At 41.4% G+C, this 13,831-nt stretch overlaps 1 protein-coding gene across 1 annotated transcript in view; it reads left to right on the top strand.

Annotated features, from left to right (window-relative positions):
* The first annotated feature begins 226 nt into the window (after positions 1-226).
* PKP1 (plakophilin 1) overlaps positions 227-13,831 on the top strand; it is a 101,430-nt gene continuing 87,825 nt past the window's right edge. The window contains exon 1 of the mRNA XM_077295390.1: positions 227-576. Coding sequence (XP_077151505.1) covers positions 369-576 — 208 coding nt within the window. The 5' untranslated portion in view covers positions 227-368. The remainder of the gene's footprint in view (positions 577-13,831) is intronic.

Below are 13,831 nucleotides of genomic sequence, written 5' to 3'. Positions count from 1 at the left end.
GTCATTACTGCTCTACTAATATGCACAGGATAAAATGCCCCAAAATACATCTCTATGCATTTCTTACGTATGTGTGAAGGATGCCTTGCAGTGCCCTGCCCGAATCTATGTGACTAAACTGGTCATAAACAGATTTTAAGACACAACTAAGGAGTGGTTCCATAATATCAAGGTGTGTCACACAAACGCCGACACGCCCTTACAGAATTAGACTTGTACAGACTTCACTGTCAAGTAAGTCATCAGAGAGAGATACATCTATTGAGCTACGTGAGGCTTTTTTTTTGCATTCGTCTTTAACTGAGGAATTTGTTTTCCGTGGCATAGACCTTCATTTATAAACTCTGTGTGTACACACTGCGCTCACCATGTTGTCTTCACCGTCGCCACTGAAAACTGCCCTAGCATCAGAAATCTTTCTGTGGCAAAATGAATCTTCCTTAGCTGTCCCTTCAGATAATCATCTGAGAAGTGGGACTAGCAGGGACCAGCGTGTTCAAGAGCAAGTAATGATGACAGTAAGGAGGCAGAAGCCAAGGAGTTCGCAGTCTTCTGCCGTGAATTACGGCACTAGAGGTAAATGTGGTTGCTATGTAGCGTACCATTGTCTGGTAGGGGAATAATGGCTTAGTTAGTCTGTATCTGTTCTCATTTATTTCAATTGTACATGGTCATTATATATGTTTTATTTCATGAGGCCTTATGGATCCAAACAGCGTATTTTTATGGTGTTTTTTTCCTGAAGCCATATCTTGGCTATTCCATGGTGCCACAGTGGTTTCTTTCATCGTTTGCCAAAATGGACACACAAAAAATGCGCCACATGTGGGAAGTTATACATCTCTTGCTTCTTTGGTAATTTTTTTATTGAAAGGTGTGACATTATTTCATGTTTTTTTCCATTGAAGGGATAAGGTAGATTTATCAGTATTGTCTAATTGTTAGTGCAAAATTAAGGTTCCTTGAGATTGAAAGATGATCGTGGACAAGCGTTCCCAGAAATGCTCATCTCCCGATAATCATGCAGTACAAGCAGATTGCCGATCACCCCACAAACAAGCTTGTTTGTCTGGTGAAATGATCTTTTGCTCTGCCTATAGATCATCTTTTTCGGCAGCTCATCATGTGTAAACAGGACATATGCTGCGGAGAACATTGGCAGCCTAGATGCACTGATCAATCTGTGTGTATTGCTAAGCATGGTCTGCCTGTCTAAGCAGGCGATTAAACGGAAAAAAAAAAATTACAATCGGCGGCCATTTAATGCTGTGGGTCAGATCATGTAAATGAACCTTTAGAGTGTGCTAGATTGGTCAAAGTAACTAATGCTTCTACTTGATAAATCTGGCATATTTTTAGAGTGCCAATTAGCTGGCTTTCTTTGTTCCAGAAATGTGCTCCACAGACCATTCTCTCTTTCACCTAAACCATGCTCCTTTTCATCGAAACCCGCCGCTTTTCAATTAGGAGGCAGAAAGTGTCCAAAACCCCATAAATAAGTATTCTGGTGCAGTTCGCTTGATAAATTTTCCTAATGCATATAAAAATGTTTGCAAAAAAACATAGCAGTTCTTATTCTCTATACAAGCCAGAAAAACAAAATCAGTAAAAAAAACGCTCTGTATAGAAAGGCTAAGAATGGTTTAGGTTTGTATCCGTCTACAGCTCTGTGTGTGCTTTACTTGCATTGTGAATGTAAGCACAGCCATAAGCTATAGAGACTACCACTCTCATCCGCTGAATGAACAAGTATAGTACATGATGGATTTTATCCTACACGCTCCAGAAAGGCTCAGCTTCACTAGCATTAGTCAGTGAGCGGTCAGTTGTGCACACGGAGCATGAAGTGGTACGTAGGGCTGAATTTATTATTTTTCATCAGCTCAAGGCTGTGCACTAAGAAATTCCCTTATTCCAGCAATGTGTCACTTACTGGGCTGCTTGTTGCAATTTTTATAATTTTTTTGTTTAATCGGCAGGAAAGGACAACTTGGCCTGCTGCCAGATATTCAAACCATGCCCCAATCATGGATTGGTAGCTTTCTGCCTATGCACAGTGTACATATAAAGCTGACAATCAGTGGTGTGGGTGGGGATATACAGAGCTCAGCATTCAGAGAACTGGCAGATCTGCAGCAGATAAAACAATTTTTAATCAAAACTTCAGGAACCAGTAATGTAAGTGACACATCACTAGAATCAGGGTCACCAACTCTCTACATGATGGTGCTCTCAGCAAAAACCTGGTGACAAATTCCCTTTAAAATGTGGAAAAGGACTGCACTGCCTGTGACGCAGCTCACACTGTCAAAGATTTCTGCAGCATGCTGCTTCCACATTGCGGTGAGGGGGTACAAGCAAGTTGCAAAGCATCCAGCTAGTTCACACTTTTTGCCTCTTGCTTGTTGTTTTATCATGAAGGTTGTTATACTGCAATGTAACATCTGTGCCATTGTATCTTCAGACTTAAAGGGAGCCTGTCCACTTGGAACTGCTGTGCTCAGAACGAGCAATTATGGAAATTAATAAAATAAAAGTTATATTGACTATTTTAAGAAAAACATATATACCAATTTGCTCATCTCCTCTTGTTCTATAACATGATTCCCATAGATTGCACAGTATTCCCAAGCCAGTAGATTCCCTCTCTGCCTTTTATAGCTGAAAAACTTATGTAAAAACCTATAGTGCAATACAGTTTTATTCATCTACATGGAGTTATACTGTGGAAAAATGAAAGACTACTTGCCATATAACAGTATGATTAGCAGTTTTCTCTCATGTTTATGCTATATTTTTAACATACTGTATGTATTATACCTACAGAAATATGACTATAGAAAAGTACTATGCACTTTTTTGCTTGGCATCTGGATGTATTCTTCTGACATGGCAAAAGTTTGTGCACCCCATTCCAAAATGATGCCATTAAAAGGATTTTGTAAGCAAGGGAGTCTAATATGATTCTAACAAAGTGTAAAAGCATTCAGTCAGGAATCCATGCTATTTCACAGTCCACTCATATGCCAACACTTTCTCTTTTGCTTCTCTCAAAGCAGCAATGTATCTCACTGTACGGCCAGGTATGGACTGGGGCTGAAATTCAGTCCTGGCATTTGAAATCACACAGGCCCATGTTGTCCCCGTCCCCATGAACCAGATTGGACATATTACTAATATTACCTTGGATGGAGGAAAGGAAGATTTACTACAAGACCAATATTTCTAATGATTCCCCTGACCTGCTGGGATAAGTGATGGAGTCAGCGACTTTGTGCTTTGTCGAAACTCTTAACAGTATGAGTGTCTTGAGAACACCAATTCTGTTAACAACTTAGCAGACAAGGCAGCCCATGGCCAGACAGGCCCTTCTGGCATTTGCCAGAATTGCCAGATGGCCAGTCCGGCCCTGTATAAGGCTATGTGCACACGTTGCGGATTTACTTCGGATCCGCAGCGTTTTTTTCAACGCAGAAATGCTGCAGAACCGCAAGTGATTTACAGTACAATGTAAATCAATGGAAAAAAAAATGCTGTGCTACTGGTGCGGAAAATTCCACACGGAAAACGCAGCGGATTATAAAAAGGAGCACATCACTTCTTTTGTGTGAATCTGCAGCGTTTCTGCACCCATTCCATTATAGAAATCAGCAGGGGTAAAAACGCATGAAATCCACACAGAATCCGTAGTAAATCCGCAGGAAAAACGCACAAAATCCGCAAGAAAAACACGTCAAATCTGCACCTGCGTTTTCTGCCAAGAGATGCAGAATCCACACAGAAAATTCCAGAGGCAAATCCGCAACGTGTGCACATACCAAGGCTGTGACGTATGGTGAGATACCTCCTAAAGTCCATATTGATACATGAAAGATATATATCTTTGTAACGTGTTAGCCAGTGGATAGAAAAATATTTAGAATTGAGAGTCCTCAGTGGTTGATACCTTTTAATGGCTAACTGAAAAGATGGTAACAAATTGCAAGATTTCGAGACTACTCCGATCTCTTCATCAGGCATAGACTAAGAGAAATTCTGAAGAATCACATAAATAATGCCATAGATAAGATAGTTGACATGAAGCAGAATTACCATTATGTGAGTGATAAACAGTTATGTCCATAAATATTGGAACAGTTCATAGATAAGGAGTGTGAATGTTTTATTGTCCTCCGATTGGGGTCTGGTTCTATGTTATGATGACCCCACATGGTCTGGGGAGCAAATTCCTTAGTTGATGTAAAAAGACATAAATCCATGCAACACATTCATTCCTGCACTGAGAGTGTCAAAGGTCATCATCAGCTTATATTCCCAGACTCTTCTGTCTCTCTGAGATTTGAAGTTACCTTTTTAATGCAAGTAATTTCATGTCCATAATGCTATGATCGGGGAGACAAAATGTATTGCCACAGGTAGATCCATTCTTTTTTCTCTTATTGTACGGTGATGAGAGTTCATCCTTGTTCTCAGTTTCTGCCCTATCTCCCCCACATACAGACACCCAGTTGGACATTTAGTACAAATTATTAAGTACACCACATCAGAAGTGACGCAGCTGAAAGTACCTGGTATCTTGTAGCCGCTGTGATGTGGATTGAGCGAGCTGCCATAGCACCGCTCACAGACAAAAATGGCAACATAAGGTATTTACAAAAATACCTATTTAAAAGATTTAAATCAATGGACGGAATATACATTGCCGTGGACCGCCCTTTTAATCAATTTCCCCTGCTCCAGTGCTGAGTCACAGTTGCTGCTCCAGGTGTGCATTATTGTCTACAGTCCTGATATCAACTCAATAGCACCGTAGCCAAACATTGAGCTCAGAAACTGTGCCTGAGAAGACACATGAACCTCTCAGAGTCACAGAGATGTCTGATTGGCTGCAACACAGTCAACTATCAGTGTTGTAGAAATTAACAGACCCCAAAAGCAGCGGAAGAGACTCAGAGATGGACCGGGGGAGGGTGAGTAAAGTTCAGTTTGTGTTTTGGAAAGAAAATCTGGTAAAAAGTAAGTTTTTTTAAAACTGAAAACCATCTTCATGCAAGATATGATCTTAAAGGGGTATTCTCAAGTTGTGTCTTGAGTAGTTCAGAGCAATGCAATCTCCTTACAGCCGGGTTGCTAGTGGGGTGGGCTCTTCTCTCACTGTGACAGCTTTGGTGAATAGTAATACTTTAATATTAGTAGAACTATAAAGCTCTGCATGAGTTCTGCTATAACACATTCAGCTATCAATGGTTAGTTCTGATTATACACTTTACACATAGAGATGACAGAGAATTTAAAGAATCACAAAGGTTAGGACAGGGCGAACAGAGAACTGTGATTTGGAGACCTGCTGTGAAAGCTACTATGCTGATGATTAGTGTTGAGCATTCCGATACCGCAAGTATCGGCCGATATTTGCGGTATCGGAATTCCGATACCGAGTTCCGATATTTTTGCGATATCGGGAATCGGGATCGGGATGCATATTCATGTGTAAAATAAAGAGTAAAAATAAAAAATAGGGATATAATCACCCTCGGACGCGCCCTGGTTGTAACCGCTGCAACTGGCAGCCTCCGTTCCTAAGAATGAGCGAGTGAAGGACCTGCGATGACGTCACGGTCTTGTGATTGGTCGCGTAACCGCTCACGTGACCGCTCACGTGACCACGACATCATCGAAGGTCCTTCACTCGCTCATTCTTAGGAACGGAGGCTGCCGGTTGCAGCGGTTACAACCAGGGCGCGTCCGAGGGTGAGTATATCCCTATTTTTTTTTTTTATTCTTTATTTTACACATGAATATGGATCCCAGGGCCTGAAGGAGAGTTTCCTCTCCTTCAGACCCTGGGAACCATCCAGGATCACTTCCGATATTTGTGTCCCATTGACTTGTATTGGTATCGGGTATCGGTATCAGCGATATCCGATATTTTTCGGATATCGGCCGATACAATCCGATACCGATACTTTCAAATATCGGAAGGTATCGCTCAACACTACTGATGATTTATTATTGCATTTCTTCAGAAGATGAGAGGAAGGGGAGCAGCTAACTGTTGTATAGAAATCAACTGGCTGGAGAGAGGTGGCTAGTATGTTAGGAGTTCCTCTCTTGGAATGTAAATACTGCACACTGTGCCAAGCACTAAAGGTCTGGCTCCATGGAAACAAGCTGTACACTATTAAAGATAAAAGCTCTCATTGCATCACAATTATATTAGAGAAAAAATCACAATTATAGCAGATAGAAAAAGCAAGTCAGCTGCAAACTTTTATGCTGTCTAACAAATTAAAGGAATTTAAGAACACTCCTTCAATAAAAAGTGTATCTTAGGACTGTTTTTTTATGTATGTGATCTATCTTTAAATCTCATGGATAGAAATCGTATCTATTATAATCTATATAGCCATTCACATGTCCATTTTTTTACGGACCATGTGCCCACAAAAATTCACAGAGATTTCTGTTTTGCGAGATCTCGATATTCAAAGTAAACAAGCACGGTTTGCTCTTTTATATATTAATGCTATTTGACGTTTTTATTTGTTATGAGCACATTTCACTTAGTGCTCCATATAAGATATGTCCGCCATGCTGATCGCTCTGTACAGTTAGCTGCAGGAGTCTGACATATTCACAGCCAAGCTCATCCTTTAACTGCTAGATATCTTGGTCTGCCCAACATTACAGCATATCATATCCTGCCTGAGGTGGGGTCTGATAAGCTTTTGTCAGTCAAGAACTGACAAGATAGACTACCGGCAGTATTTCCCAAACTCCAGTCCTCACGGACACCAAAAGGTCATGTTTTCAGGATTTCAATAGTGCTGCACAAGTGAGAGAACTCCTGATACTCCCATCACCTGTGCAATACTAAGTAAATCCTGATAACATGACTTGTTGGGGTCCGTGAGGACTGGAGTTTGGGAAACAATTACGGTATACAGAACAAAGAAGACAAATATCCATATAAGCTAAAAACAGACATGAATGCATCTGATAACGAATAATTACTGTTCCAATAGTCCATGCTATAGCTTGTAAGGCAATATCCCAATGATATATGGAACTACAGGTAAATAAGAGACACAGGAGTACCTGTGATATGGATACCTGCAAACGAGACTAGCAGTAACAACCCTGAAGCTGCCTAGCCATGCAGGAATAACATGCTAAGACATGAAACATGAGAGCACGCATAAGAAAAAATACATATATTAATATAAGAAATGCAAAGTTAGGGATACCAGCTGCAGTTGGTTTGGGAGTAGAGCTGGGTGGCACGTTTTTTCATTAGCTGGGCTGGTGCAATGTCATCACTGCAGCCTGGTTAATCAAAAGGTGCTAGAGGAATCCCGGAGGATAACAAATTCACGAGCCTCCCATTCAATAGCAAGAGACTACTAATCTGGCCAAAGGATCAGAGTCTCAAGAATCGATCTGCCCAACTCTAGTCATAAGCATTATGACTCTCATCTTACATCCTTCTCCCAGCATAGTTCTTCCACCCCTTGTTTCTGTCCTGTGTTTCACTTTCATTCCTTCTGTGTCACTGTGCATAATTGAACATTCTTTTAACAGCATGGTCCCGCTACCCCTTATACTTAATTTCATTAGTTTCTGTCTCTATGTCAGAAGTCCGGACAGTCTTCCTTTCCTTCATTCTGTGATCCGACAGCCCTCCCCATTGCCTCCTGCACAAGCCTTTGATTACAGAGGGAAGACTCAGAAGCACTCATTGCATTTACTGAGTGTGGAGGGCTAAACTCAATCTCGGCACAGTCGTTAAAGATATGACCTGTAAGGCCTCATTCAGACATAAGTGTGTTACTTACGTGTTCTATCTTTGATTTTCACATATAGAACATACTCCCATTATAGTCTATTGAGTTGATCACATGTCCATATTTATTGCAGGCCGTGTGCTCACAAAAACATTCCAGAGACATGTCCATTTTTGATAGGAGACAAATCAAAATTACCCCTACCTGTCTATAGGTCCATGAAAATCACTAACATCACATGTATGGCATCAGTGGAAATGTGTCCATGATCAAAAGGGGTGTCCACTTCTTGGACAACCTCTTCTCAATTAATATGTTTCCTTCAAGTAAAGTAATCACACCTTTACTTACCACCAGTGCTTTTGCTGTTCCAGTGGTGTCGGCACTGGCTCTCCCGAAGCTCTTTTGACATTGTTATGTCACTCGACCAATCAGTGACCACTTCACAGTCCCCTCCTTCGGACGTAAGTGACACCTATAGCAAGTGATGAACTTTGCCTGCCTTCTCACTTCCACCAGACGTCTAATTTGTCTGAAGGAGGAAAGAGTGAAGTGGCCGCCGATTGGCCATAGAGATTGGGTGATATAACAATGTCATGCAAGCCTTGGGAGAACCAGTGATGACACCGCTGGAACAGTGTTTTATTTATGTATTTATTAGTCTGTGAAAATCCCTGGTAAAAACTGATACTGACAAATCACTGATGTAACTCAAATCCAAAACACTGATGATTAACAGTCCATGTTTTTACATATAAGAAAAAACATGGACGTCTGAATGAGCCCTAGGCCTCAGTATTGGTAAGAAAGTTGAGCATCCCTGAACGCTTAGTAAAAATAAAAACTGTAATAATCCATTTATACTAGAAAACCGGTGGCACTAAACGATTGCCAATCTGTTACTTGTTTACCAATCGACAATCGTTTAGTAGCCTGTTTGCACATGTAGACCACAGCTCAGATGCAGAGTGAACAATCTATAATAGAGTGTTCAGTGTGCATAGTCTGCAATTGTTCTTGATCGTGATGAGCGAGTGTACTCGTTGCTCGTTTTCACAAGCACGCTCTGGTGGTCTCCCAGTATTTGTTAATGTTTGGAGATTAAGTTTTCATCGCCTAAGCTGAATGATTTACAGCTATTAGCCAGGCTGAGTGCATGTGGGGGTTGCCTGGTTACTAGGGAATACTCACATGTAATCAAGCTGTCTAGTAGCTGTAAATTATTCAGCTGCGGCGATGAAAACTTAATCTCCGAACACTAATAAATACTCGGAGATCACCCAAGCGTGCTCGGGAAAACCCGAACAACGAGTACACTCACTCATCAGTATTCTTGATTATTTTTGTGCAAACAAAAACATCATTTCACCAAGGAATGAGCTTTTGTTGGAGTAACTGATGATCGGCAGCCGATTTAGACTGCATGATTAGCCAAGTAACCAGTGCCCAATGGGCTCCATGGCAAAATTTGGCCCTGGGCGCCCACCAGCTTGTTAGTCAGATGTATGGGTCCCTGTAGCATTCTAGATTCTAGGAAGTCAGATTTGTTCGCTCCTCTTCACCCCTCATAAAAAAGTCATCATACAGCTACTCATATTGCTACTGTACAAGTACCACAAAAAGGGAATAAATACCATTGTATAATGACCATATATTACTGCCACATAGTGTCTGAGTATAACCACCATTCTGTTACTGAACAAGTTCTACTATACCAATAAGACCAGCGTATACCAATAATACCACATACAAGGAATGAATAGCATCACACCATGATCAGACCACATATTATCACCATATAATAACTGAATAATACCACAATACTGATCATCATTAACAAAAACACAGTACGAGCACTAATACTACCACCAGTGACATTATACACCAGAGCTCTGTAGATCATGTACTGTAATCTCTATATGATAAATCTACGGTTTTACTTGTAATGCCTCTAATTTAACTCATTCCATTTTTTCTTTTTTATCATATGGCACAGACTGTTATGACTTCTTTCACTCGTCTCCACAGAAAGTAACACACATACATCTATAATTGAACAATTCTACAGCAAACTCCACACTGTTTTTACCACTCTTACACTGCACCAGAGGAAGAAGAAAATTTCAATAGTACCACCCTGGTGCCCAACACAATAACAGTGCCTCCTTTTTTTCTCCCAAGTCAACAGTATTGGGGGGGGAAATAAAATCTTATAATAGTGATATCTCCCTTTATGACCCCTTTGCAGTAGAAATGCCCCCCTCTGGGGATCTCAAATAATAATGCATATGTAAGCCACATACAATAGTAAAATTCCTCTTTATAATCAAATACAATAGTAATGTTTGTCTTTGCGCTCAGATAAAATAGTAATGCCCCTTCCCCAGTGGCAACAATACAACAGTAATGTACACCATTTCTGCCTCCATACAGTGATAGTCCACCTTTTATGTCTCAGTACAGTTGGGATCATCTCATATTGTGGCTTCAGCAATTAATAATAAATAATATATGGGCCACACTGGCGAAAATTATTAATGTTCCCCATTGTGGAGCTGTAAGGGGTTACAAGGACTGATGCGCGCCCTCATCCCTTTAGTTACGTTCCAGTTCAATGTGATGTATTAGTACTGTATGTGTCTCGTCTAGTACTGTGTATATTATAGTATATGTGATAAGTGTATATTTTGTTTTAGCTGCTTTTGCACTTTGTAAATTGTTTCAGTATAGGGAAAGTGCAGAGCCCATTTCTGGCCAATAGATGTTTTGGAGTGTTTTTTTGTTTATTTTTCATGATTCCATAATTTTTTCCTCAGCATTGAGTGATTCCATAATTTTTCCCTATGCTTGGTTAAAAAAAGTAACCATTACTGACAACCACATTTTTTGTTCTTGATTTCTTTTAGTGTTTCTTAAAGCCAGAATGTTGCCATTTGAAATGACTTTAGTTTTGTGCCATGTTTGTGATCTGCTTTTTTTCTACAAAATTAAACAAGTGAATGAATATCCTCCAAGGCCGGTGATTCCATAATTTTTGCCAGGGGTTGCAGATAGATAGATAGGTAGATGAATCATATTCAGTAGAATCCCATTGTTTGGGTAGCACTGTTCTAAAGGATCTGTTTTTAAAATCTGCAGTATATCAATTTTCGTCAAAATTTCTTTGTAATTAACTATTGTAATGCATAAGGAAAAATGCAAGGCAAATCTGTCAAATTTGCGGCAAACACATGCAGATTTGCTGCAGAAAATCCACAGAAAGTCTAATACATCTGCATTTATCAAAACAGTCATTTTGCAAAGAAATACAAAAAGCACATCGCTCTTCATATAACTGTTATGGAGCCCAGTAAACTGAACATTTTTGTTCTGTGAACCTTAAAATACCCTTCTCTACTCCTGAGGGCTCATTCGGATGTCAGTGAATTTTCTTGTGTGAGAAAATCAATCCAAGCTTCATCAAAGTTTCTTTTTATCCAAGTTTGGGCAGAGTGTCAGCTTTCATCACCAAAAGAGTTTGGGCGCGTTTCATAAGTTTTTATCCAATGAAAAAAAATGATGGAAGTTTGTCAAGCTTCTCCTATCAAACACTCCATGATAAACAGACAGCACATGGATGGCATCTGACTTTTTTAATGGATTCAGAGACTTGCATTGATGATTTTGATCTCATACTCGGGTCAATATCGGACAAGTCTTACTTCTTTTGGGACATGTAAACAGCCCTAGAGACTATCATAGGTACAAACGCTATCCATGAAAAACAAGGACAGCGCTCGTACAAGAAAACTGTTGTCAGAATGAGCCCTTAGTAATAGTCCTGTCCTCCTTTCTTTAAACAGTTAGGAATGAAGGTGTGGGGAGTGACATCTCTAAAAATCTAAATGACATTTACTCTAAGTTATTAAGATGCCCAAAATTCTGCAAGTAAAAATGCATGCGCTTAAGTAAAAAAAAAAACAGGTTTACGGGTTTCCATATTCTTGAACATTGTATCACTTCTTATAGTATGTAATATGATCTCCATTAAATGTCAAGTTGGTGGTATCTGTTATGCATTTAAGCTGGAACTTCATTATTGTTTCTATTACACTACCCTCTTCAACATTGAGATTCCAGCACCAACAATAAAAAGTCATGGCATTATGGAAATTACAGGATCAATAGACATGTTAATGATAATCAAATGATTGAAAAATGGAAGAAACATTTTCAAAAAATCTAAATTTATTTATTATAGGGTATTAGTGCTATGCAGAGAAATAAACGCACTTACAATACATCAAAGAGGTTATGTGAAGAATTTTCTGCCATGCTAAATGTACGTGGGCGTGCAAATAGTCAAGAGCCACTGCTGGCAGATCTCTTTGCAAATACCGACAAATGACGTTCGTGATGTGCACGATGGATCACAAGTTAAGAGATGCAGCAGGCACTGACAGCACGTTTAGGCCATGAAGGCTGTATACAGTATCATCTGCAACATACAGCCAGGCAGAGGCATATCTAGGGGGGGTCAGCCGGGGCATGTACCCCAGGCGCAGCCGACAGGGGGGTGTAGTCGGGCCACCTAATGCGGCAGTCTGCAGTGTCTCCCCCGGCGGCTGCATTCTGCCCCCCCCCCCCCCGGACTGGGAGTCAGCTATTCTCTGTGCCGACTGTCAAGCTGACAGCTGGCACAGAGAAGCTGCAGCGCGCCGGCACCCAGGGATCAATTGTACACGCATCTTACAGAAGCAAGTACAATTGAGGCTCTGACTACCGGGTCAGAGCGACGCGAGCACCGTGATCATGTCATGTGATCACGCTGCTGACGTCACCCACCGGCGCTGCAGAGCAAGAGACCCAAAACTGTAGTAAGTGCTCCAGCTGAAGATACCGAAGGTGCAGGGGAGAGAGATTTAATGTGAGTGGGGATGGGGGGATTTATTGTGGGGGGATTTAATGTGAGTGGGAATGGGGGGATTTATTGTGTGGGTTGAGAATTTGAGTGGGGGTGGGGGGATTTATTGTGTGAGGGAAGAATTTGAGTGGGGATGGGGGGATTTATTGTGTGTGGGGGAGAATTTAGGTGGGGATGGGGGGATTTATTGTGTGGGTTGAGAATTTGAGTGGGGAGGGGGGATTTATTGTGTGAGGGGAGAATTTGAGTGGGGATGGGGGGATATATTGTGTGGGGGGAAGAATTTGGGTGGGGATGGAGGGATTTATTGTGTGTGGGGAGAATTTGAGTGGGGATGGGGGATTTATTGTGTGGGTGGAAAATTGGAGTGGGGATGGGGGATTTATTGTGGGGGGGAGATTTAATTTGAGTGGGGATGGGGGATTTATTGTGGGGGGAGAATTTGAGTGGGGATGGGGATTTATTCTGGGGGGGAATTGGAGTGGGGATGGGGGATTTAATGTGTGGGGGTAGATTTGGAGTGAGGATGGGGGATTTAATGTGTGGGGGGAGATTTGGAGTGGAGATGGGGTTATTTATTGTGTGTGTATGGAGATTTGGAGTGGGGATGGGGGGATTTAATGTGATTTAGATGAAGAGCAAAGGGGGAGATGGTGGCATGTATGAGGAAACAGTACAGGGGAATGGGGTATGTATGAGGAAACGTACGGGAGAATGGGGGGAATGTGTGAAGAAACCGTATGGGGGAATGGGGGGCATGCATGAGGAAACATTATGGGGGAATAGGGGGCATGTATAAGGAAACAGTACTGGGAAATGGGGGGCATGTATGAGGAAACAGTATGGGGAATGGGGGCATGTACGAGGAAACAGAATTGGGGAATGGGGGGCGTGTATGAGGAAACAGTACTGGGGAACGGGGGGCATATATGAGGAAACAGTACAGGAGAATGGGGGCATGTATGAGGAAATGGGATGGGGGCATGTATGAGAAAACAGTACAGGGGAAAGGGGGGCATGTATGAGGACACCGTACAGGGGAATGGGGTATGTATGAGGAAACAGTACGGGGGAATGGGGGGCATGTATGAGGAAACCGTACGGGGAAATGGGGGGCATGTATGAGGAAACAGTATGGGGGAAT

This window comes from Ranitomeya variabilis, chromosome 3, assembly GCF_051348905.1.
Source record: "Ranitomeya variabilis isolate aRanVar5 chromosome 3, aRanVar5.hap1, whole genome shotgun sequence".
Taxonomy (NCBI): domain Eukaryota; kingdom Metazoa; phylum Chordata; class Amphibia; order Anura; family Dendrobatidae; genus Ranitomeya; species Ranitomeya variabilis.
The sequence above is the reverse complement of the archived record's forward strand: the minus strand, read 5'-3'. Positions and strand labels throughout refer to the sequence as shown.